Source organism: Cynara cardunculus (genome assembly GCF_001531365.2).
Source record: "Cynara cardunculus var. scolymus isolate 2C chromosome LG 6, CcrdV1, whole genome shotgun sequence".
Classification (NCBI taxonomy): Eukaryota; Viridiplantae; Streptophyta; class Magnoliopsida; order Asterales; family Asteraceae; genus Cynara; species Cynara cardunculus.
The window spans coordinates 16,786,578-16,813,734 of NC_037533.1; the positions used below are offsets into that span (position 1 = coordinate 16,786,578).

Genomic DNA, 27,157 nt, shown 5'->3' on the forward strand with positions numbered 1-27,157 from the left:
TATATGTATCATGATAACTTTATAAAACTTTTAGTTTGATGCATTATTTAATATAAATAAATATTTGTTTCATAATATATTTGTTTTATATGTATGTAGTTTATTATATGAATTCTTTTTACGTATAATTTTTGTTTCACAAACAAGTTAAAAAGGTTCAGATTGTGAAGCAAGTACATATGAAAAAAATATATAATGTAAAACAAATAAATGTTAATCGTGTAAGAATGAGAGTTAAAGTGAGAAACGTAAGAAGGGATCTGAACACTTGATCACCTTTAATCGCAAACTCACTCATGAATCGTGCTAGATACGAGTTATTTATGTGGTCTCACGGATCTCAGAGGTCACAAAAACAGTATGATCTCACATGATCCCAATTATATAGGAGAAACGTAAGAAGAAATCTGAACACTTGATTACCTTTAATCGCAAACTCACTCATAAATCGCGCTAGATACGAGTTATTTATGTGGTCTCACGGATCTCACAGGTCACGAAAACAGTATGATCTCACATGATCTCAATTATATAGGGGTAATTCAAGGAAAAATTCAATAAATTTATGATGAATGTAAAATTCAGTCTCAACCTCTTATTATTGCTAATTAATGGTTAAAATTAATAATGTTAATTTTGGTGATTATCCATTAAATTAAAAAAAAAAACCATAGATAATATTCAGTGATAAAGTAGTCTTTTTCTAAATCTTTTATTTCTCGTCCTTCCGACGAACCTTACACCGGCGAAACTTATCCCCACAAACATCATAAAGATGCACATTGTGATACCTAAAAAGATATCATTAAAGAAAAATACATACAAATTGTACATACTGTGATACCCAAAATACATACAAGATGCACACTCTGATACTTACAATGTTAAAAGAAAATATACACAGGATACATACAAGATGCACAATATGATACCCTAAACGAAAACATATATTGTGATACACACTGTAATACAATCAATAATCAATTTGAATAGTTATTTTTGATAAATCATCGATGAAAAATAACAACAAATTAACGTAATATAATCTTGGAAATTTATTAAAAATAACCATTTTCCAGGGTTGGTTTCACCTTCTACCTATTTTTTCTCCAAGTTTACTAAAAATAGCTATAGGTCCGCAAAACCCACGTCCGCAATTACGGACCCAACTAAAAGACAAAAAAATTTACTTTTTATCCCTACAGGCAAAAAAAATACATTTTTTCCAAGGTCCGTAAAAAAATTTACATTTCTCAACCGGGTCTGCAAAAAAATTACATTTTTCATCTAATTCTGACAAACCTTGTTAAAAATGACTAAGGTGGCGTTTGTTTTTTAAGAGGTGCTGAAGTCTGAAGTCTGAATTCACTTCTGAATTTTAAGAGGTGGTGCTGAAGTCTGAAATCTGAATCAGTCAGACTGTTTGTTTTTACGTCTGAAATCTGAATCAATTCATTTCAATTAAATTTAACTGAAATATCCAATCATTTAAACGAAATTGGTGTTCAAACGATCCAAGCTCACAATGGAAATCAGAAGTGGAATCACTGTTAACATCATGAACTTGATTATGATCGTTTCCAATGCCTAATGTTTTTCCATTTCCAATGAAGGAAAAGGGAAGATTGAAGAACCCTAGCTGCTAAGGAACTGAAAGCCCCTGTTTACGCTTGGTTGGTTTAAATACCCATAAATGGTTTGGATTTCTGAAGATGGAGATAGAAAAACATTAGGCATCTCGCAACACTGCCCTAAAATTGACTCGTAATCGAATCCTTCCAATGGCAACCCTAACAACGACCTCCCCGTCGTCCTCTCCAACGCCTGCCGTCGAATCGAAGCAGCCCTAAGGCAGTCCCCAAGCTTCGATTCCGAAGGATTGAACGAAATCGATGCCGAAAAACCCTAGGAGGTAGATGAAGGAGGAGGCAGTGCATCCGATGCTTTAGGAACCGGAGACGGTGATCGATCGACGATATCGACACCGGAATGGATAAAGGGTGGGAGGTGGTGCCGGAGTGGTGGCGGGTGGAGGTGGGGTTTAGGGAGAGAAATGGAGGTGGTGGAGGAGGGGAGCGGGGAGGAGAGGGAGAGGAACATGGCGGAGGGTAGGCGAGAGCTTGAGGCGACGCGATTAAGAGGTTTTCAGACTGCATTTTACCTCTAAATAATTCAGATGAAATCAGATGTTTTAAGCACTTAATTTATAAAAACAAAACAAACGCACTTAATCCCTCAATGTCTGACCGATTCAGACATAAGAGGCAATTAAGTGCTTTTTTTTGAAAAACAAACAGCACCTAAGAGGTGAAATCAACTGATAAAAATGACTAATTTTATTGATTTTCGTATAATCTTCAAGGTTTCTAAAATTAATTTTTGATGGTGGTCGAGGCTTTGCCGATATGACCTCTGAATATTTCCAAAAATAATTGATGGGCCATACTTGTACGTAAGGGTGAGCAAAACCCACCCAACTTGAAAACCCGACCAAAACTGACCCGAATTTTAAGGAAAAACGATCCGTCTATCTGATCTAGTCCAATACCTGAAACCCGAATATTTAGCGGGTAAAATAGAATCGGGTGGGTATACCATTTCGGTCCCCGACTTGATATGATATTTTTCCTATTTTATATTTCACAAATTACTTAAGTTTTTAACCTAAAATCTAAAATTCTAAATACCTTATACGATGACTCCTCAATCTAGGGCTTATGTCAACCGCTCCATCCTCATTCCTGCAGCTCCTCACGAGAACCTCACCAGTCAGGCGGTCGGTCACGCACCAGTCATCACCACACACGATTCCGAGTCTCTTAGTCTTCGACCTTGATCCAGGACCTTACATATTGGGATAATGGGATTTATGTTTTATAAAATGGAAATATATATGATCACATGACGAAAAGCTGGAAATAGACATCACAGGAAGCAAAGCAGGAAAGTGGCACATGACAGGAAGCTGGAAATAAACATCACAGAAAGCAAAGCAGGAAAGTGACGAAAAAATAATTTGGGCCCCAAACCTGACACGATCCGGAACCCGTGGGTTAAGTCTAAAAAGGGGGTGTGGGTTCCAATATCCTCCCCTGAAACCCGATCGGTTTAGCTAGTTTGGGGCTCGACCCGACCCGATGGCCACCCCCTACATGTATGGACTAATATTATCTGCAATTGAGAAATTTAAGGAATCGTATAATAATGAATAATTACTATGAAAAAATTAAATGTAAATTTAATTTACTAAAATTATTATTACACCATTCACTAATACAATAAAAAAATTAGTATCGATAAATTGATTGGTTGCGGTTGAATCTAACAATTATCACAAACTATCGAGTTCCCATTTAATTAAAGTTCATATATATACGGTCAGGTTCAGAAGAAAATGGTAAATAAATGAAAATTTGGAAAACCACAAAAAAGTATATCAATATGTATGGATGTAAATTGACAAGAAAAATATGACCGTTTTCTTGGTGTAATTTATTTCGCTCGAATTTTTAGTTAATTTTTCATCTTTTTTTCAAATAAAATAGAGGGGGATGACGTTTTTTAATTTAAAAAATATTGTTGTAACTATCCATTTAATTATATTTATTAGATCATCTAATCTAAGAGTTGATTAGTTGTTTTCTAGTTTTTCTTTTATTTGGAGTTTTCTCGTGAACCTCGATCGGTCTCTCTCTCTCTCTCTCTCTGTGTGTATATATATATATATACATATATATATATATATAGAGAGAGAGAGAGAGAGAGAGAGCATGTTTCAAGTACAACGTATCTTTTTTATACAATCAATACAACACTCGTCTAAACCATCAATTTTATTTTTCAGTATAAGCGTCTATTAATTATCTGATAAGCGTTAACCGAATAAAAGTCACCATATTCATAGGTAAAGTTCTCGGTTAATAAAATAGCACAACAAGATTTTTTTTTTTTTTTTGAAGTATATAATATTTATATACTACAAATAACACAAATAAATCCGCACACCCTCCTCACATTTGATGAAATTTGAACCATTGACCTTCTAGGAGGCCAAGAACTCACATACCGCTAGGCTAAAAGCCCTTTGGTCACAACAAGATTGTTGGTAAAGACGGTTGTATCTGACAAGGTATATGTACTTCTCTTACGTGGTAGAATATCATAAATGTGTAGTTACTCTATAAGATATAATAAGTGTTCAGTAAACGAATCGAAACCCCTTAATGTTTCGTTCACATAAACAAGAAATATTCATAAAGGACACAAAGGGGACCGCAAACTACATAAGTGGTACTATGTTATACATATTTATTGAGATGGTACAAGATATCAAGCTCATGATAATTGTTAGAGCAATACTATGCAACAAACACATTAACTATTAGACTGAAGGAGGGTCTTAATCATCATCGTCGTCGTCGTTTTGGCTCCAATCTCAAGTGTCCTTCATCAATGGCTTCCATCACTGTTGGCCTTCATCTCCACCCTCCATCCTTTATCACCTCCAATGCAACCTTGACCTCTCAACCAGCCTGGAGGCGTTGATGACGATTGTTTCTTCATCCTATTTCTTTACAAAAAGAGTGTCCACCCCTATCTCGTCAAATCGGTGAATTAGAAATTGTGGAATCAACGACCATCAATCGAGGGTAGATATTGTCGGCAGAGAAGGGAGGAGGAGGGTCACAGAGGTGCAGGATCGACATCTGGGGTGTTACAGACACGAGGTATTGCCCGTGTGATGTCTCTAATGAGGGGTTGAGCCAATATTCAAGTTTAGGAGGGCGTATTCAAACTTTAGAACTGTAACTGAAAATTTTAATTGCAATACAACGTCGGCAAAAATATCAGTTAAGTTGGTATCTGTATATGCATTGTTATTTTTCTATTTATCAAACAATTATACGTAATGGTTAATTGTTAAAAAACTAATTATAAGTAATTAATCAGTATAAATCACAACAAGAGGAATCAATAAAACAACTGAACACGTGAGAAATTAGTTTACAAACCACAATAAAACGTTTGATTTGTATGTTTTTGGACTATACACGATGGTATGTATACAGATTCAATTTATTTTAATTTTTGATTTATTTTATATTGTAAAATGTTTGGAAACAAAATAAAAATACTAAATATTACAGATATAAAATTACTTAAAAAAATAGAATAAAGGATAAAAAATATAAGAAAAAAGTTACAAACTGTAAGATTTCACATCCATCAGGGAAAGGAGCTAAAGTGTTGTTTGGTAATGGCTTATTGGGCTTAATGTTTGTATCGCTTATTCGGTAAGTCGTATACAGGTATTTGGTTGTGGCTTATTCGATAAGCTATGCATAGGTGTTCGGTTGTGTCTTATTCAGTAAGACGATGACTTATTCGGTAAACCGAAAAAAAATGTCATATACACCCAACCATTTTTTCACCCATCAATCTCGACACCTTCATCGTTTTTTATTTAGTCCCATAAACTTAAGTTCTATATAATATCTTTTTAGGAGAATCCTACATTTTAGACGTCATATAAAATCAATTTTGTTGTACTGAGATTTCCAGAGAATCTGGAACATCCATGTTCAAAGCTCACACAGAGAAGGAGAATCTGGAACATCCATGTTCATCCCACTGTATACACATTGTGATACATTAATTATGATCATTTTCTCTATATACCCACTAATGTCCACTGTGATGCCCACTGTATACACGTTGTGATACCCTAAGATACATATGTGATACGTTGTAAACAACGAAGACACAAAATGTGATACAATGGAAAGAACGCAAATTCGCTTTGTGTTACCGGCATCAAAGATTCAAAGATGACACTCTGTGGATAATTATGAATTTCCTATTTATGGGAGTTGTTATTTTATTATTAAATTACCGTTTTCTATTTATTTAATAAATAACATAATTATCTTAAATGAGTGACTCACATTGGATCTCACGGTTATCACAAATTACTGAGTTCTCATTTGACATATCAGTAATATTTTTCCTTCAACAATCATCTTATAAAAAACTTGCATTGATGATTTGAAGCCTTGTCTTGCTTCTGATCTTGATCAGCTTGTGTGTATTTTTGACTTATGGTCCGTTTATCAAACACTTACTCGGTTAGTGTGCTTATCGAGTTACATTATCTTACTGATGAATATGGGAAGAACCAATAATCTTGTCGTGTAAGAGCGAAGACAAGGACCTAGAGTCTCACCCGGTAAGTGATGACAACGACTCTTACCACGATTAGCGCTTACCGGATAAATTATTACGATATCTTTTGATGGACTAAAATCTTACCCGGTAAGTAAGTGGTAGTATTAAATTTTGCCGATAAATTCTTACCCTAGTGGTAAATGCTTGGGCATGGCATAGTCATGAACCCAAGTTCAAGCCCTGGGAGGGGAGTGTTGGCGACATTTAAGTGGGGCCATGTTTAGCCTCCAAATTTGCCGGGGATTAGTCGGGCTTTGGCCCGGACACCCTTACAAAAAAATTCTTACCCTAGTAAGCGTTTGGTGAACGACCTTTTAATTTGTGCATGTTCATCATTCAATCACGGTTGGGTTTGGGGTTGGAAACCTAGGTTTTGCTTGAGTTTTATAGGATGATTATGTTGAGACGGTTTCTTAAAATGGTGAACGATGTTGAAGGGCTGATAGAAGAAAATAAAGATATAAGGAAAAAAAAGGAGGGGAAACAGTGCAAAATCAAGAGAACGGCAGAATGAGGGTCACTGCATATACCAAAACTAAATGGAGATCTGGATGAACATGTGGTTTGGCCAGAAGGGTGTGAATCGACACGATTCATGCCATTATAAAGCACTAAAAATTGGCCCCGGGGGGGGGGGGACACTTCTGTAGTTTCTTGAAATCACGTTTTCAGTGTCTGGTTTTGGAGATCCATTTAGATTTTAATAACTGTAATTCTGAAACACATATAATGCCCATGTCGTTATTGAAGCTTTTGGAGCGAGTTGATGAAACTCTCATAACTACCTATTATTATCCGACGAAAGTTAGGACATAACTAAATACTAATTGGTCCATCCCTCTTAGGTCGTCTATTTCCTCCATTAACTTTGAGGGCACTTTCGTCTTTTTCCAGTTTTTGTCTTTACTTTGAGGGATCAATTTCTTAAAATCCACACAAACAACATGAACCAAATCCATAACTAAGTCTAAAACGTAAAAAAATATTTTTTTATCTAAGTTTATTAAATTAATTAATTATTATATTTTAATATATATTACTTATTATACTTTAAGTTTAATTTTAATATACAATATATTTTCTTTCAAAAATATATATATTACGTACGTGTACGTGCGCCCCTCCCCTCCCCATATATATAGTGGGATTCAGCAGAAAATGATATCTATTAATTATTAGATTAATTGATTCAACGGATATGATTAAATGAACGTTTACAACAATATTTTTTAGATTAAATAAATCTCACCCCACCTATTTTTTATTCAAAAAAGACAAATATAAACAAAAATTGACCGAAATAAATTACACCAAAAAATAATCATATTCCTCACTAATTTGACATCCATATTGATATATCTTTCCATCCATTTTTTTTCGTGTTTTTTCATTTATTTTGCGTTGAGTTCAGAGGAAAACGCTAAATAAATGAAAAACCGGAAAATTACGGGAAAAAAAAACGGATGAAAAAATAAATCAGCATGGTATAATTTATTTTGCTCGATTTTTGTTTATATTTCATTTTTTTCGAATAAAAAATAAGGATGTTGAGATTTTTCTTCATTAAAAATAGTGTTATAAACGTCTATTTAATCACACCCGTTGAATCAATTAATCTATGGTTAATGGAGGTGGTTTCCCTTGAACGGTTGAACCTCACTAATTAAATATAACTATATATATATATATATATATATATATATATATATATATAGGGAAGGGTTCAAACGAGAACCCCTGTAATTTACGAGAAAGCAAGAACAACTCAATAACCACATATTGTGATAAAAAATAAAATTAAAAGATTTTTAAAACTAAAATTGAAATTTAAAAAAATTCATAAAATATTAAAATTAAAAGGGTAATAAGGAAATGATATCATAAAATCTTTTAATACGATTACACGATCATGATTATCATTATCTAATAAACGGTTAATCATGTGATATGAGTGTGATAATCGTGTGATTATCACATAATTATCACATTATCGCTTATATCAACACGATTTGTTGTGATTTGTGTGTGATATGGGTGTGATAATCATGTGATTATCACATTATCGCTTATATCAACATGATTTGGTGTGATATGGGTGTGATAATCATGTGATTATCACATTATCGCTTATATCAACATGATTGGTTATGATTTGGGTGTGATAATCATGTGATTATCACACAATTATCACAAGGATTCYGCTCGGCTAGGGTTAACTTAGAAAATCGACTACCGATTTGGTGTGATATGTGTGTGATAATCATGTGATATCACTATCATAACAGCGCACTCGATTTGATCATGTTTCGATTGGTTAGGATTAGACGATCACACATTTATCACAACGATTACGAACGAAATCCACTAAACAATTTGGTGTGATATGAGTGTGATATCACTATTATAACATCACTTGCGCATTCAATTTGATCGTGGTTTCGATCGGTTAGGGTTAGACAATCACACATTTATCACAACGATTACTCATGGTTTCGATAGGTTATGATTACACTTGATTGATCATGGTTTCGATAGGTTATGGTTACACAATCACACAATTATCACAAGGGGAGAGGAGAGAGTGGAAAAGAACGTGCAAGAAAAAAAATGGATAACTATGACTAATTAAAATAAAATAAAAATTATAAAATTAATTAATTACATTACTGTCCTTATTAATTTATTTATATTTAATATAAGTTAATTTATTAATTAAAAAAGTTTGAGGTTATTAGATTGTTCTCGCATTCTCGTAAATCATAGGGGTTCTCGTTTGAACCTCCACCTATATATATATATATATATATATGTGTGTGTGTGTGTGTATATAAATGTGAGTGACATACGTATATAATACATATTTTTTTTGAAAAAAATATATTATAAAATAAATTTAATGTGTAATAATTAATTAATTTAATAAACTCGAAGTATAAAAAAATTTATTTTTTATTTTTTAGACTTAATTATGGATTTAATCCTTGTAGTTTGTATGGTTTTTGTGAAATTGGTCTCCCGAGTAAAGATAAAAAAGGAAAAGGACGACAACGCCCTCAAGGTTAATGGAGGAACTAGATGGCCGTCAGAGGGAGGGACCAAATTCATTACAAAACGATATACGACGAGTCCTAATCTGTAATAAATGAAGTTCAGGGATAATTTCGTAAAAACAACCAAACCATAGGGACCAAATTCGTGATTTAATCTATATTTAACATGGAAGTACATATCTACAGAACTTTGGAGGGGGTTAAATGAAACAACCAACATTCTTAAGGGGCTCAATTGAATTTTATCCATTCAGAGCAAACGACAAACAATCCATCCGTGAAACTGTTCCCAAAATTGTGGTATCCTTCACAACATCAATGATTATAGCAACAAGGGTTTAAGCGATTGACCCAAATGGGGTTTTCAATTGCAGACAATAAGCACTAAAAAAACCCTTCGAAGAAGAACCCTAATATCCACCATCTCAAAGCTTACCAAGACGGCTGCTATCGGGCTCAGCAAGAAGCTGGGTCTCAGAGGGTTTCGATTCGAAGAAACGAGAACAACAACAACAATGGCGTTCACTACTCCAACCAACACTTTCAAGAAACCCCCTTCTTATTTATGGTTTTGCCATTCTTGCCCTCGTTCCACTACTTCTATGGTATCTTCTTCTTCTTCTTATTCGCCTTCTTCTTGTCGGTCCGTCTGGAGTTCTTCTGATTCCAATAAACCCCTTTACAGGTTCGCTTTCCTTTTTTTTTTTTTCATCTGTTGTTGAGTTTTGATGTGATTATTTGGGGTTTAATCTTGTGGGTTTTTTCGTTCTAAGATGGGTATGTTTTGCTTTGTGTGCTTCTTGTTATCATTAGATGTAGTTTATGATGATACTTGTAGCTGTGATTGTAAATTGTGCCATAGAAATCCCAGCTCTCTTTGTTGCAATTGTGTTCTGTGGGCAGCAAAAAGATTCTTGCCTCTTGAGTTTAGTTGATTTGAAGGTTATTTTGACTGGTATACTGTATTGGGCTTTGAGGGGTTGGAACCTGGAAATGGTATTGGGATATTTAGCTAAAACAACTTTGTGTCAACAAGCGATTTTCGAATCCATGACCTTCTGACAAGTTTCTAGCCATTCTTTGCATGGAAGTGACATTCTCAGACTTGTTAGAAGGTCCAAATGGTATCATAGCTCATTAAGGTATAGTGGATTGGAATCATGCTGCATATGGTAGCTAAATTCTTGACAACAAGTGCTGTTTAAATCCATAAGTGATATTCTTCTGTTAAGCAGTGGCATTCTCAGACTTTTCAGAAGGTCATGGACTTAAAAGACTCTGTTAGAAGGTTATTCAACAAAAGGACCCAAATGGTATCGTAGAAGTAGCTCCTTAAGGTGCAGTGGATTGGAATCATGATGAATATGGTGTTGGGTTATTTAGCTGAATGACTTCTTGATAACAAGTGCTTTTTAAATCGATGACCTTCTGACAGGTTTCTAAGCGTTATTGTGTGTAAAAGTGACCTTCTCAAACTTGTTAGAAGGTCATGGACTTATAAAGCCGTGTTAGAAGGTCGGTTAACAAAAGGGCCCAAATGGTATCGTAGTAGTAGCTCATTAAGGTACGGTGGATTGGAATCGTGATGCAAATTTGGAATCATAATGATTCTTGATTTGAAATTTTGAATCTTGAATTGACGATGATGGCGATTCTTGATTTTTATCTTTCCCGTATTCTTTATTTGATCAAAAATTTGGATCTTTGTTTCTTGGGAGCATCACATCTCTTTTTTTCCTTATGCACCTTTCGGTTTCTTATATTTCAGGTGGCAAAGTCAAAATCCTCTTAGTAAAAAAGACCGGTTTTGTAACATCTCGATGGTTTTTAGCCGATATAACTCGTGGTCAAATATCAGTACCATGTCCTTTGATGAAAGCCGGAGATATGTTAATTCAATGAACAATCAATCATGTGCCGACTTTAGGCTTCACGTAGAATCAAGAAGAGGTAATTCCTATGCTCAAATGGTTCCTTGGGGCAATAAAGACGGGAATACATACATCACTCCTGTTCTTGATGCTCATCCAAGGAACCCGTTTAGAGAAAAAGATTTCCGACCACAAACATGGAATCAAGCAACACAAGCATTAAGAAAGAGGAAGGAAGAAGTACGTAAAGTGGGCCATGCCGTGCCTAATGTTCAGTATGCAGGATCGGTCATAACTGAGCCCCGTGAACACGAGGCACGAGACATGACTGGATATGAGAAGTTCCCGAGCCAACCGCCTAATGGAAATTTGCAACAAGGAGTTTCAAGGAAGATGCAAATCTCGTCACCAGCTCATAATGGTAACACCCAAAAACATGGGCATGATGTCATGCACAACAGTAAAAGTCTAGAGTTGAAGCAAGAAGTTTCGGAAAATACACCTGTGAATGGTGTCCATCGAATGGACTCGCAATCAGAAAAACGCTCAGCAGGAAGAACCGATAAAAGCTCGGCGGCTGCTAATGCGGATGCTTTGAAAGAAACCTATATTGTACCGCTAGATTCTAAAAATTCTACTCATTTACGAAAGAGGCTTATGAGCATTTATGAGAAGGTTCTCGTAGTCGATAACATCTCCCTAGCCAAAGAAGTAGTCCGAAAACTTACGACTCAGTATCGCCATCTAGTCCATGCATGTGATACCGAGGCATGTATTATACTTTATGTGCTTAAAATATGTTCTTATGCAAAGTATACCTTCTCCGCAAGCTAGGGGTATTCTCGGAAACAACCACTCTTTCTCTTGAGATAGGGTAAGGTTGGCCTATATTTTACATTTTTACCCCTCCCAAATTCTACCCCCTGGTGGGGTATACTGGGTTTGGTTTCGTTTAGTTTTGTATGTTCTTATGCAGTAGTAAATCTTTTGCGCAAGCCGGGGGGTATTTTGGGAAACAACCTGTCTCTTGAGACAGGGTAAGGCCTGTCTACATTTTACATTCTTACCCTTCCCAAACCCTACCTCCGGGTGGGATATACTGCACTTGATTTGGTTTATTTGTTCTTATGTTGTAGCATATCTTTTTCGCAAGCCGGGAGTATTTTGGGAAACAACCTCTCTATCTCTTGAGACAGGGTAAGGTCTGGCTACATTTTACATTTTTACCCTCCCAAACCCTACCTCCGGGTGGGATATACTGGGTTTGTTTTCGTTTAGTTTTGTATGTTCTTATGCAGTAGTAAACCTTTTTCGCAAGCTGGGGGTATTTTGGGAAACCTTTCTATCTCTTGAGACAGGGTAAGGTCTGCCTACATTTTACACTTTTACCCTCCCAAACCGTATCTCCGGGTGGGATATACTGCAATTGATTTTGTTTAGTGTTCTTATGCGATAGCAAATCTTTTTTTGCAAGCCAGGGTTTTCTCGCAGACGGCCTCTCTGTCTCTTGACACAGGGGTAAAGTGGTAATTTCCACTTACATTTTACCCCTCCCAGACCCCGCCTCCGGGCGGTATATAATGCATTTGCTGTGGGATATACTGGGTTTGTTTGGTTTAGTTCGGTTTTTTTATGTTCTTGTGTAAATCTCAGGTGGCTGCGATTGACGTGAAGCAAGAAACACCCGTTGATCACGGAGAAGTTATATGCTTCAGCATTTATTCGGGGCATGAAGCCGATTTTGGAAACGGGAAGTCTTGTATTTGGGTCGATGTTCTTGACGGTGGCGGGAAGAGTATGCTCGATATATTCTCGGCCTTTTTCGAAAATCCCTCGATTAAAAAGGTCAACAGTACCTTTGTGTTAACTTTTCTTAGGATTTTATTTTACCAAAATTACGGAAAATGCTGTGTGTTATAAATCAACTGACAGTAGAAAAGGTGTTTCTGTAGGTTTGGCACAACTATAGCTTCGATAACCATGTTATAGAGAATTATGATCTTAAACTTTCCGGTTTTCATGCCGACACGATGCATATGGCTCGATTGTGGGATTCTTCAAGACGGATGTCGGGTGGGTATTCGTTGGAAGCACTTACTAGTGATTCAAAAGGAATAATGTCCGGAGCTGATTTAGGTCCTAACGAAGAGTTGATCGGGAAAGTATCAATGAAAAACATTTTCGGCAGAAAAAAGCTGAAAAAAGATGGTTCGGAAGGCAAAGTTGTCGTGATTCCTCCCGTTGAAGTGCTTCAAAGGGTAGAACGGGTACCGTGGGTTTGTTATTCGGCCTTAGATTCGATAAGCACTCTCAAGCTCTACGAAAGATTGAAAAGTAAACTATCGAATCGGGAGTGGAAGTTTAACGGGGTTACGAAAGGAACATTATTTGACTTTTATGAACAATATTGGCGTCCATTTGGTGAGCTTTTGGTGAAAATGGAAACCGAAGGGATGCTGGTTGATCGAGATTATCTCATGGAGATTGAAGAAGTTGCGAAAGCTGAACAGCAGATTGCTGCTGATCGGTTCCGAAACTGGGCTTCGAAGCAGTGTGCAGATGCTAAATTTATGAACGTGGGGAGCGATACGCAGTTGCGGCAGCTGTTTTTTGGTGGCATTCTTAACAGGTAGAAAAGACAAACTACTCCCTCTGTCACAAAATAATTGCCGACATTTTTATTTTAGTTTGTCCCAAAATAAGTGGCGACTTTCGAAAACAAGTGTCTACTTTCCAATTCTACCCTCAATTGTCAGATGGAGAAATTCATTGTTCTCTCTATTATAAAGGGTAATATTGTCATGTAGTTAATTAAGAAGTGTAATGATTAGTTTCTCCCAAAACAAAGGGTCCACTTTTCACAAGCAGGGGGTTTTCATGGAAACATCTGCTTTACTCTTTGGGGTAGAGGTCAGATCTACATCTTACCCTCCCCGGACCCCACCTCAGATGGGATATATCGGGTTCGTTTGGTTTGGTTCTTATACTTGAAATAAATTTCTATGCAGCAAAGATCCTTCTCAATGTCTTCCAATGGAGAAGGAGTTTAAAGTCCCTAACGTTGATAATATAATCGAAGAAGGCAAGAAAACGGCCACTAAATTTCGTAAAATTAAACTGAAAACGATTTGTTCTGGTCTACAACCCGAAACTTACACCGCATCAGGGTGGCCTTCGGTTTGTGGAGATGTGTTGAAGAGCCTTGCCGGGAAGGTATCTATGGATTACGATTTTGTAGATGAAGAGACGGCGGAAGTGGATGAAAATGCTGATGATCCTACCGATATCGAGTTATCGGAGACGAAGAGCGTACCTTTCGTTAACAACTCGGAAACCGCTTATGGCACGGCTTATGCCGCATTTGGAGGGGGCTCGGAAGGACACGAGGCGTGCCATGCAATTGCTGCATTATGTGAAGTTTGCTCGATAGACTCGTTGATATCCAACTTCATTCTTCCTTTACAGGTTACGATCGTTTTAAGTAGTTTTAAACTTTATGGTTGGGTCCGGGGTGGTATACTTGGTCAAATGGACGAGGGTTTGAGTCAACCCGAGTCTCATAGCCACAGTGTGGGAGTTACATTCTATTGGCGGGTGCCTTGGTAACACTGGACAAGACAGAACAGGGATCACTGTTCCACATTTGGCAGGACTTTTATGTGGAACAGAGTGGAACAAACCTGTATTTTACCAATATAACTTTAAAATAGAACCTAATTCTCTTTTAAAACATCAAATATTCCTCTCTTTTTACAATTTATTCATTCTTTAAATTTTATTTATTGTATTTTATGCTCTTTAAACTCTCACTTTACTGTTATCAAAATATTATTTTTATACGGTTTCTATATTTTGGTTAGTTTATGTGATTTATTAAATATTAGTAATTAAAAAAATAATATAGAAAAGGTATAAAAAATAGGAAACTATGTAAACTTTTTATTTTAGTGTCATTTTATTCGTCTTGATGGAACTTTCTAATGATATATTTTGTTAAAAAATATATATTTTTTATTATAATTTAATTAATTACATAAATTAATCAAAATATATAAAAGATATAAACAATTAATTAGGGCTAAATTGGCCATTTTATCTCTCTTGTCTAGTTCTGTTTTACCAAACGCTAAACAACTGTTCTTTTCTGTTCTGTCTGGATACCAAACACACCTGAGTAGAACTATTATTGATGTGTGTACTGGTTTCGTTTCCACAGGGCAGCCATATATCTGGCAGAAACGGGCGTATTCATTGTTCACTAAATATCAACACGGAAACCGGGCGTCTATCTGCCAGGAGACCAAATTTGCAGGTTACACAATCTCGATTTTGTGATCGTCTTATTACTATCAATTATGCAACAATATAACATAGTGTTCGATCTTAAGTTGCTTCAAGTTATTCCATAGAATGTTACCGAGCTAATTTTTCTCCGTCGCCACTTCGCATGTCTTTCCGACAATAAACCAAACCAAACGAGGCCAGTATATCCCATCTGGAGGGTTCAGGGCGGACCCAATATAGTGCATATGGTGGCATGCGCCCCCGCTTCATTCCTTTGTCGTAATGTAAATATCTTAAGGTCGTGAAATGTGCCACTGTATTATTTTGTAGGGTGCCATATGTTTCTTGAAACTACAGTAACAACACAAGTTTCTCTTGGTAGAGTTGGTTTGCATGGTCTTTTCTTCCCTTCTAAGCGTGGATTCGAATCCCAATTGTATCATTTTTTTAGCTTTTAATTTCAAGTTTATTATGTTTCTGAAAAAAATCTGGGATAAAAGACTCGAACATAGAACCTCATATACAAAAAGTAAGAAAACTAACCAACAGGCCAATGATGATTTTGTAAAAAGAATATTCATAGCTTCGTTTTTTATAATCAAATGGTGTTCACCACTTGGAAAAAATTCTGGGTCCATAGAGGTGGGGTCCACGAGGGATAAGATGTACACAGACATGACCTCTACCTCAAAGATCAGCATGAAACGACTACTCATTCGAATTAAAAGTGAACATGTAGTCTTTTTGCGTTTTTTAGTCAATGGGTTGGTGTTAACATTAGCATCTTTGATTTCAGAATCAACCGGCTTTAGAGAAGGACCGATACAAGATCCGTCAGGCATTTATAGCGGCACCGGGAAACTCTCTTATTGTTGCTGATTATGGGCAGGTAATATGACGGATAACGGTTTTTTTAGTTTAACGGTCCCACGGAGATTAATTCGTGCGATTTTATATCTGAATAGTTGGAACTCCGGATTCTTGCACATCTTGCGGACTGTAAAAGTATGCTGGATGCCTTCAAAGCTGGCGGAGATTTCCATTCAAGAACCGCTATGAATATGTATCCGTACATCCGTGATGCAGTTGAAAGTAAGGAGGTTCTTCTCGAGTGGCATCCGCAACCCGGTGAAGAAAGTCCCCCGGTTCCGCTCCTAAAGGTAAAGAAAATCGTATTCTTTCCACTCGGTTCACTACTTTGACTCCAAGTCGTTAACACATATCTCCGCGTTTGCGTCCAATGGAAATTCAAATGGTTTCAATTTTGGGGCTATTTGCAATATTTGCAATATGGTCCACAAGATCATCTTATTTTTGTCATTATTAAAGGGCATTCAAGTCATTTGGCTAAAAATAACGCTGTCGTTGCCTTCTTCTTCCTTAGGATATGTTTGCTTCTGAACGAAGAAAAGCAAAGATGCTCAATTTTTCCATTGCGTACGGGAAAACCGCTGTTGGGCTTTCACGCGATTGGAAGGTAATCCCGATTCCATTAATCAAAACCCGAATGGCGAAAAATTCGAAAAAAAATTCGCGATCATTTTTAAAGACGGTGGTGGTTATTGCAGGTTTCGGTAACGGAAGCAAGAGAAACGGTTGCTCGATGGTATGGAGGTAGAGAAGAAGTGCTGAGGTGGCAAGAAGCACGTAAACGGGAAGCTCGAAAAATTGGATGTGTATATACATTGTTAGGACGGGCACGTACGTTTCCGTCCACAAAAGACGCTAGTCCGTCTCATAGAGGTCATATTGAACGAGCTGCTATCAATACGCCCGTTCAGGTTTTTTATTCTATTTTAACGCATGATGCGATTCTTCGGCCTCCCGGAAAGAAAAATCGTTCTGATTGTATGTACTGTGAACAGGGAAGTGCGGCGGATGTTGCTATGTGTGCCATGTTAGAAATATCGAAGAATGCTCGACTGAGAGAGCTTGGATGGAAGCTGCTTTTACAGGTATCCTTTTAAATTTTCAACACTAAGAGGCTTTTTGGCAATTGCTGAATGGTTTGGTGCAGAATGATTAAGAGACTCATGATATAGTGCAAAATGAAATATAATTGTTTGGTAATTGTGTACAATGAAATTAGGGCTCTTAGTGGTTAAGGGAGATTCATGATACAAAATCATTCAGAGGGTTTTATAAACATTAAGAAGCAGACTTTTATTTTGCCAAACCTCTTAACGATTCAGAGGTTGCCTCTTAATAGAACTATCAAGAGATAAACAAACAACCCTTAGCTGTTGGCTGAAAAGCTACATGGTGGCTGATAAGCTATACATTAAGCTAGTAGTTTGACTGAAAAGCCAGCTGTCAACTTATCAGCTAGTTTAAATTTGTTGTTTGGCTGAAAAGCTAGTTGTTGACTGATAAGCTAGTTTAAGCTTAGTTGCTGGGCTGAAACTGATAAGCTACTTGTTTGGCTTAAGCTGGTTGTTTGGCTGAAACTGATAAGCTAGTTTACGCTAGTTATTTGGCTGAAATTGATAAGCCAGTTAAAACTAAATTCACCTTTGGAAAAACGACATTTTGACCACAGGTTCATGATGAAGTAATATTGGAAGGGCCATCGGAATCAGCCGATGTTGCAAAAGCAATAGTTGTGGAGTGCATGTCGAAGCCGTTTGATGGCAAGAATATTCTCAAAGTCGGTTTATCGGTTGACGCCAAATTTGCCAAGAATTGGTATTCTGCCAAGTAGACACCAAAGTTTTGCTTTGTTGGTCGGCTTTTCAGCCGTTGTAGAGTAGTCTCGCTAAAGATCCATGTATTGTATATAGTTTTTGGTATGTAAAAAAGATGGTGAAAGCAGTTTTCTTGGGAATGGTTTTGTTTCGATTTTTCCGTCTTCTTTTTTCCGTCGTGTCTTTATTTTGTTAGTTGGAGTATGACGGAATTGGAATGGTCAATTCCATTCTTGTGGCTCGTTCTTTCGAAGATGATGGAATAAGATGGGCAAGGCTCGTGCTTTTCTATGCTAGAGCCGTTCAAGCCCATTTTCAGTAAGCAAAAAAAGGCTTCGGTTTTTTTAGGGGTGAACGAGGCTTTCGGGTTAAAGAAACGTCCCGACTTTTGCAAGCCGGGCAAAATTGGGCTTTTTCGGCTTTGGCCTGGGCATGCCCAATTGCCCATAAAATTTCAGCTAATCGGGCTTTTGAGGATCGTAGCTGCCATCACAGTTCGCTATCGCCATCAATTAATGTTAGAATAAATTACATTTTTAGTCCCTATGGTTTATTAAAAATTTATATTTTCGTCTTTATGGCTTCGAAATTACAATTATCTTCTGGTTTATAATTTGTTACCTTTTTCGTCCTTGTGATTTAAAATTTATCGTGTTTTTAAGTTCCTATGGTTTATAATACATTTTTATTTTAGTCTTTCATGATTAGAAACAATGTTTTGGATTTAGCGACGAAAAAACTATAAGGATGAAAACCGAAATTTTGAAACCACAGGGATGAAATCTACAACTTTTAACAAACTACAGGGACGAAAAACATAATTTACTCTTAATATTATTATTAAGTTTACCATATTATATTATTCATATTTTAAGCAAGAAAGTACGAAAATGCCAAAAAATGATCTTTTGTCCATTCGCAGTTACTTTATTACAACAATAACAGACATATTTCAATTACTTTAACAAATTTCATTTCATTTCCTGTCGAACAAACCTGTAATCAAACGTGATTCAATTCCATTCCCTTTGAAACACTCTAATCATTCCAAATATATTCTACGAACCGAACACCCCCTAAAAGATCCCGATCGGAACCAACACATCTTCTATACAACCTTGAAGCCAAAGATGGCAAGTTTATACCATATACCTATATGTAAGAATCAACCCGAACACTTATGTGCAAAATCATTCGTAAAACAAACCGATAAACTTAAGAAAATACCCATCAAACCAAATTTAAAAAAAAAAAGTTACTATTTGTGTAACTGCTGCAGATCAACTATATTCCAGGCTGATGCCAGCTGCAATAATAGTTGATCTGGCATCAAACCTTCCCAATCTTCAGGAAGGTCGGTAGTCGATGAAGCTTCATCAAGATTTACCAAAATCTCCCTTTTCACTTCCATAGGGATTCCCATATCATCTTTTCCGTTTTCCACGATCCCGTTCAACAACTGTAAACATAACGAAATGACAAAAATGCCCTTAGTAAGTTGAATCAAGAATCGGATAAAAATTTGTTAGTTTCAAATATAAAGAAGACCAATAGAGGTGATCATTTGCGGGCTTGGACCACGACCAACCTATTTTATCGAACGGGCCTGATACAGCATACCCAATACTTTCTTTACGGGCTTGGTAACTTGTCCTTACCCCGTAATATATAAACAGATCGGGATTGCCCACTGACCTAATATAGCATACCCAAGATCTTTTTGCAGGCTTAATAACTTGCCCTTACCCCGGCTTACCAACAAGCCTAATACAATATACCCATGATTTTTTTTTGCGGGCTTGATAACTTGCCCTTACTCGCCACATAAATGGTTTGGGGTTGCCCACGGGCCTAATACAGCATACCCAAGGCTTCTTTCGCGGGCATAATAACTTGCCCTTACTGCCATATAAACGGGCAAGGCTTGCCCACGGGCCTAATATTACCCAGGACCTTTTTGTTGGTTTGATAACTTGCCCTTACCCGCCATATAAACAGGTTGCGCTTGCCCACGGGCCAATTGGCTAAAAGATCGAACGTAACCTTTGCAAACTTATAAGCTATCTAAAATCATTCAAAATACATAGATCGAGGAACCGTTCAATAAGGGAAATAACGGAATTTTGAGATTTGAGGTCATTTTATTTTTACGTAAAAAAGATAAAGTATGTCCCGAGTCAAATATACGGGAAATCGGGAATCGGAAGCCAAATAAATATATTAATGGGCTTGTCCTAAACTTGTTATGGATCGCCCATGTGAGCCCACTAATCTTAACGGGTCAGTTCGGGCCAGCCCATTTTTTACAGAATGATTATCCAAATCCACTTTTCTAGCTCTAGGGCTTGTTCGGTTGGTTTTTCATTAAGCCCGAATTAAGTTGTCTGTATGATTCAAGATAAAATTTTGTTCACTAATTGTTGCTGAATAAACAGTCTAAGAGTTGCTTAATAAAGAACTTCGCTTTGCATACCTGTTGAATCCAAGATAAACATATGTCAATCAAGTTCGGTTCGAGAAGGAATTGAGCGATCGCATGCAAAACTTCACTCGCCACATCACTCGAGAGCTGATAAACGACCGGTCCTGTTCTGTCCATTAGCTTCACGAGCAAAAGATCGTCCCCAGAAGACAAAACTTCAGCAAACGCCATATCCATATCTCCGGAATGAACCGCATCCATTGCATTTCTCCAAACGGGTTCCCGATTCCGTACACGATTCTCATCTCCGGCCACTTCTGCCGCCGCTCCGCCATTTCCGACAGGCCCATTGCCTTCACCGGCCACCCTGATTGCCGCCAACGTGGCTTCATCTTTTGATGCTTGCCAAATGCTTCTTGCTGACGGACCCTCTCCAAATCTAACATCCCCCCAACCTCTCCTATTAACGTGCTCACTTTCGTTCTCTGATTGCGATGATCTACCATCCACGGCTTTCCGTAAATCAATATGCGTATTCCGGCCGTTATCAGGTCTCCAAGAACCCCTAAACGAGATCCCATCATCATTCCTCCCGAATTTCGTATTAGGATAGTCGGAGAAGCCATTGTACTTGCCCAACGATCTCCCACAAGATTCATCAAATCCTGTCATATAATCTCTTCGACTACTCGACGATATCGAAAAATTGCGGGCCATGTCTTCCACAACTCGTTCTAGACCCCACACTCTGTTCTCCAGAGTCACCATACCATCACGAGATCCGCCCCTAAAATCCTGCAATGTCAATAAATGGTTCAATATAACCAAACCGAGTGACGTTCAAGGGAAAACCCCCAAAAAATACGAAAAACTAAGGAACACCCAAATAACCATTCATCTGTACGATATATACGCATGCATACAAATAAATTGAAGATATTTCCTGAATTCTATGCATGTGTGCATGTTATGCACATGTGGATACCAGACAAATTACTTCAAAATTACTTGCATGCACATGTGCATACCGTACAGATGAATGGTTACCAGGGTGTTCCTCAGTTTTTTATTTCTTTACGGTATTCCGCTGAACCAGACTTTAACCAAACCAACCCAGTAAATCCCACACAAAAAGTAGGTTCTATCCCAAGGGGAAGAGACTAGAGAGGCTATTTTCGTAAATACCCTAACTTTGGACTCCCTCCATCCCAAAGGTGTCCACATTTTAATTTTAATTTGTCCCAAAAAAAAATGTCGTTACTTTTCAATTCTACCCTTGATTATGAGATAGAGAAACTCATTACTCCCTTTATTATTAAGGGTAAAATTGTCATTGACTGAAAGAAACGAGTGTGTGCAATCAAGCAACAAATAGAAAAAGAGGACTAAGAGCCTGTTTGTTAGCAGCTTAATGGCTTTTGCAGCTTATTGGGTCAGCTATACATGACTATTTGGCAATGACATAGAAAGTGGCTTATTCGGTAAGCTTCTTGGGGAAACTTTATGTAAAACGCCAAGTTTTTTCCAAACTTGCCCCTTCCAATTAAAATACAAGCTCATTCCATCTATGAAAAAACCCTCCCAAACAAAAACTTTCTCAATCTATACAGACAGATTAATCCACACAGACAGCTTTATCCATACAGGACTTAATGAAAATCAACCTAGGTGCAAGTTGGTTTTTATACCTGCAACATGTTCATGAGATATGCTTGTTGTCTCTCCAATTGTTGTAATTGCCTTTGGATGCCCAACCAATTTCCGTTACTACTCATTAATCCCTCCCTATGAGTTCGATCATTCTTATCATCAACTTCTTGTTGTCTAGAAGACGGACCACCGGCTCCGCTTTCTGGATTACAATCTTGTAAGTTGATTTTTGACTTTGACATTGACCCTACATTGGTATCATTGATGTCGGGTTCCTCTTCGTTTTGTGAATTAGACGACTTGAGGAATCTACGATTAACGACAACTTCAACTTCACCAGAAACCCGTCTTTCAAGTCTCTGGAAAAACTCGGGGTTCAGTTCTTTGTCGCTTAAAGGAGGTGCTTTCTTTTTTGTTCCAACTGTCTTTTCGGATACATTTTGACCATCCGTTTGACCATCCTTCGGTGGCCGCAGCTCTGTTCTTTTACCATCCGATTTCGGAAGGCCGTTTCGCCATTTAGAATCTTGACCATGATCGGGTGGTTTTTGATCTTCACAACCTTCTGAAATATGCTTCCATACTTGCAGCGCCTCCGTTATACTGTCTCTGACCGGCTTTATCTGCAGAAGTTCACGAGGTGTTATTTTACACTTTCCAATTCTACCCTTAATGTTTAGATAGAGAAATTCATTACTCCCTCTATTACTAAGATACTAAGGTTATAGTTGTCATTTAGTTAATTAAATAGTGTAATAATCATATATTTATTTTTTATCCACATTTATATTTTAGTTTGTCCAAAGATAAGTGTCTACTTTCAAAAGTAAGTGCATATTTTCCAATCCTACCCTTACTTATGAGATGGAGAAATTCATTACTCCCTCTATTTATTAAGGGTAAAATTGTCAATTAGAAGTGTAATAATTACACATTTTTTAAAACTATGTGCCTTTTTTATTTTGGACATTTATTTTGATAAGCAGGAAAGGATGGGACAGAACAGGACAAAAACTTCTTTTCCCACGTTTGGTGTGACATTAAGAAAGGATAGTGGAACAAATTAGATAAGATTGGCAAATTACCAAACTACCCATGTCAAATTAAAACGCTAAAACTTTCCACAATTCTTTCATCCCACCCCGCCTACCTCATTCTCGCCTGTCCAGTCCTGTCTGTGTTCCAAACGCACCCTAAATTGGCTAAAAAACACAGCAATTGGATCTCTGTCTTCTTAGACTTGGGGTCTATTGGGTTGGTTTTCCATTAAGTTCTACATGTATAAAGATGTCTCTGTGGATTAATCTGTCTGTATGGATTGGAAAGGTTTTTGTTTGGAAGGGTTTTTTCATAGACAGAGTGAGCGTGTTTTATAACTGAGAGGGGCAGTCCTGGAAAAAAACTTGGCTTTCTGCATAAAGCTCCCTCTTTAAAGCTTATTAAATAAGCCACTTTCTACATCATTAAGCCACTACCAAACAGTCATGTATAGATGACCAAATAAACTTGAGTTCCATTAAGCTCATTCAGCTGCTAACAAACAGACCCTTAATTACTTAAAAACATAATGAATAATTTATTCACGGGTCGTTTTCAAAAACTAACCTTATCAAAACGGCATGCCTCAAGTACCATTATTGTTGAAGATGGTTTTTCCGTGATCAAGTTACTTGAATACAAAGCCAAGACGTTCAACGTATCAGCAGCTGCCTTTCGTGTTGTCCAGTCGGAACTTTTAAGACATTCGTGAATACTTTGAAGCAATGGCTCCAAGACTTGTCCAGAAATGGCACCAACCTGCAACAAGTATATGAAATGTTTTTAAAAAGCAAATACGAATTATATACATAAATTATGCAGTCCTTAATATTACAATCAGATCTTTAAGATTTATGATTTTTAAAATGTGTTCCCAAATTGATATTTAATAACCATTCATTTGTCCGGTATACACATGTGCATAGAAGTAATTGAAAATGTCTCTTGGTTTCTATGCCACCAGACAAATGAATAGTTATTATTAGGGTGTTCCTTAGCTTTTCCGTTTTTTTTGTGGTTTTCCCCTTAACCTATATATAGATAGAGTTGGGTTCAAATGAGAACGGTACCTACTTAAGAGAAAAAGATAACAGCCGAATCACATGCGATTTTACACTAACATCACGTACAAAATCACATGTGATTCATGTGACTTTGCCTCACTTCGTGAAGACGTGGCCAAAGGGTCGCCCGCACAATTTTTTGGCCATCAATGTAAAGTCACATGTGATTTTACACGTGATTTGGCCGTTTTCGTATTCTCTTAAATAGTTAGCATTTTCGTTTAACCCTCCCTCTATATATATAAGACCAGGTTGATTTAGGATTGAGAACATATGAACCACCTATTTTGTGTAATACTTGTGATGAATAACGTGATAATATATTCATGATGAATGTCATGACAAAACTTCAAGATGAATAGTATTCATTATTATTCAACGTTATTCATCATGAATACTACATAAAAATAGGTGGTTCTTGGGTTCTCAAAAATTTAAGATTCCTAAATGAACCTCCCCCCCCCCCCCTTCTCTATATATAATATAATATTAAGGCCAAAGGGTTGGTTTCCACGGAGAATGGAAGTTATGATGAGAAGGGTAAGAAGGGGATCTCCACCCTTGGATCAATCCTAGTTGAAGAAAACCCACTAGATCAACACTAATGAGATACACTAGACCAATTCCCTTCTAAACGCAATTCATAGGTTGTTTCGGGATCAAAAGTGATAAAGGGTCCAAATCCCTTCTTACATTTCTCACCTTAACTTCTATTCTCACACGATCCTTTGTCTATATACCTACGGACTAGATCTTTTGTTAACCAAGTCATTGGTATTAACCATGTAAGTCAAAGACCTTCCAGCCTAGTGGTAAAGGCTTGGGCATGACATAGTCATGAACCCGAGTTCGAGCCCTAGGAGGGGAGTGTTGGCGACATTTAAGTGGGGCCATGTTTAGCCTCCAAATTTGCCGGGGATTAGTCGGGCTTTGGCCCGGACACCCTTACAAAAAAACCATGTAAACCGGTCGATGACATTTTTGTAATAAGAATAAACATGGTGCGTATTAAACACACATGAACACAAATAAACGGGGGTATTTTTGTAGGATTAATTGTCGGTTACATTTCTTCATTATTCCATGATTGTAGTCATTGTCATCATTAGGCGGATGTTCATCTATCGCCTAATGATGACAATGGCTACAATCATGGAGTAATTAAGAATTATAACCGATAATTAACATTATGCATTAATGGATAGACCAAATAGAGAACTACATTCCTACCCTCACTAAATACCAACATCATGTGAATCAACCAAAAGTATATCTTGTTTCTGATTGGTGAACGATGGTTTGTAAAGTTAACACCAATGAATTGGTTAACAACCTACACAACAATTACCAAATGCCCCCAAATCATTAAATCAAACCTGAGAAAGACTTGAAACCACTGGCAAAAGAGCAGCATTTGCCAAGAAATTAGGGCTATTAAGAAACTTGCAAATCCTTCCATTCAGCTTCTGAAAAGCCAACAATGGTGGATGATCAGAAGCCATTTCCACCATTTTTGCCATACACATTGCTGCCCCACCTTGAACCCCTTTATGTTGTTCGTTCATTGCGTCAAACAATGGCTTCACAAACAAAGAAACCACAGACCCAATATTATTATCACCATTTTCACCCTTCAGATACAGAAAAGAAAGCTGTCCAATCGCTTCACGACACGCGTCTTTAACGCCGGAATCGGAATCTTTAAGACGTTTGAGGATGTTTCCGATGATTTTCGGCAGATGGGTGGCGGCGGAATCGGTGTGGGTGGCGGCGAGGAAGGCGAGAAGTCGGATGGATTCTTTCTTGACGGCGGGTTTATTGGTGGTGGTGTCGTTAATGGCGTCGAAAAGGGAGTTAAGGATCATTGAGATGCCGTCCGGCGAGAGGGTTTTGATGATGGTTTCCAGATCTTCGACGGCGATCTGGTGGGTATCTCTGTCGGCAAGTCTGGAAAGAGATGTCAAGATTCTCTGTTTGATTTCAACCATGGCGAGATGAGCAGAGAGTGAAGATGATCTTGAAGATGGTGGAGATGGTGTCACCACCGGAGATTTTGTGGGTTTTAAAGATTTAGTTGACATTGCGGAGGAGCAACCCAACAATGGCGGCCGCGGTGGTGGTGGTGCAAAATTCAAGATTTGAGATTTGCAGAGGTGTTAATGGAGTTTTTGAGATTTGGAAACTGAAAGTGAAACCCCAGTTGATTAATGAATGCCCAACGTGAAAGCAACACTCGAAAGTCAAAACAAATCAAGATTCAAAGATAAAAAAATGAGATTTTTGGAATTGGAAATTGAAAACCCCCAACTGCCTTTTAATTTGTTCATTAAAAATTTAACAACAACAACAACAAAACCACAAAGGTGTAGCTTCATTGATTTGAGTTTGGTTCCAAAGGTCAAAAGCATCAAGAGGTCCTAGGTTTAAATCTAATTAGAAATAAAAATCCTCTTATGGTCACGGAAGTTCAAATGCGGTAACTCCGTGCTATCTGCAAAGCAGGTGGTTCCCTTGGAATTAGTCGGCTCGCATAGCGGGTTGGATATCCAGGTTAATCAAAAAAAAATTAACAACTAAAAGATGTATGTAGACTTGACATCTACTTAAAAGAAGAGAACAATTGTTTCTGTGAAAACCGAACAATAGAACAGTACACACAAATTAAACGGGCACAATATGTTGCCCTGCTTAGATATGCACAAAAAACCCAAGACAGAATCGCAGTTCAGGCCGGACCTCAAAGCCCAATCATGTCAAAATTTTGGAGGCAGGCCCAGCCTAACAATTGGTGACTTTAAAAAGCCCGGTTAAGCCTGAAAAAGCCCAAAAACTCCAAAAACCTTGACCTAAAGAAACTAATCGGGTCCTT

The 27,157-nt window shown here is 37.3% G+C and overlaps 3 protein-coding genes across 4 annotated transcripts in view; 2 read left to right on the plus strand and 1 right to left on the minus strand.

The window, feature by feature from the left end:
- The window catches only part of LOC112514212 (fatty acid desaturase 4, chloroplastic-like), a 1,767-nt gene extending 1,246 nt beyond the window's left edge, over positions 1-521 (plus strand). The window contains exon 2 of the mRNA XM_025120542.1: positions 494-521. Coding sequence (XP_024976310.1) covers positions 494-521 — 28 coding nt within the window. The remainder of the gene's footprint in view (positions 1-493) is intronic.
- A 9,051-nt stretch (positions 522-9,572) lies between these two features.
- Positions 9,573-18,228, plus strand: LOC112514754 (DNA polymerase I B, chloroplastic/mitochondrial). 2 transcript variants are annotated; one of them, XM_025121356.1, is made up of 13 exons: positions 9,622-9,960; positions 10,711-10,839; positions 11,044-11,914; positions 12,800-12,991; positions 13,099-13,775; positions 14,155-14,611; positions 15,363-15,458; positions 16,227-16,319; positions 16,396-16,590; positions 16,815-16,907; positions 16,999-17,211; positions 17,296-17,385; positions 17,970-18,228. In XM_025121356.1, exons 1-13 carry the CDS (start codon positions 9,791-9,793, stop codon positions 18,129-18,131), a joined length of 3,438 nt encoding a protein of 1,145 aa, XP_024977124.1. In that variant the 5' UTR covers positions 9,622-9,790; the 3' UTR covers positions 18,132-18,228. The 2 variants fall into 2 exon arrangements, with proteins under 2 accessions (XP_024977125.1, XP_024977124.1); XM_025121357.1 differs by lacking the exon at positions 10,711-10,839 and having other exon boundaries at positions 9,573-9,960.
- Positions 18,229-19,094: 866 nt separating this feature from the next.
- Positions 19,095-26,369, minus strand: LOC112514622 (microtubule-associated protein TORTIFOLIA1-like). Its single transcript, XM_025121197.1, has 5 exons — positions 25,665-26,369; positions 23,792-23,983; positions 22,225-22,809; positions 20,588-21,331; positions 19,095-19,573 (listed from the first exon to the last, which is right to left on the minus strand). Exons 1-5 carry the CDS (start codon positions 26,367-26,369, stop codon positions 19,373-19,375), a joined length of 2,427 nt encoding a protein of 808 aa, XP_024976965.1. The 3' UTR covers positions 19,095-19,372.
- Positions 26,370-27,157: the final 788 nt, after the last annotated feature.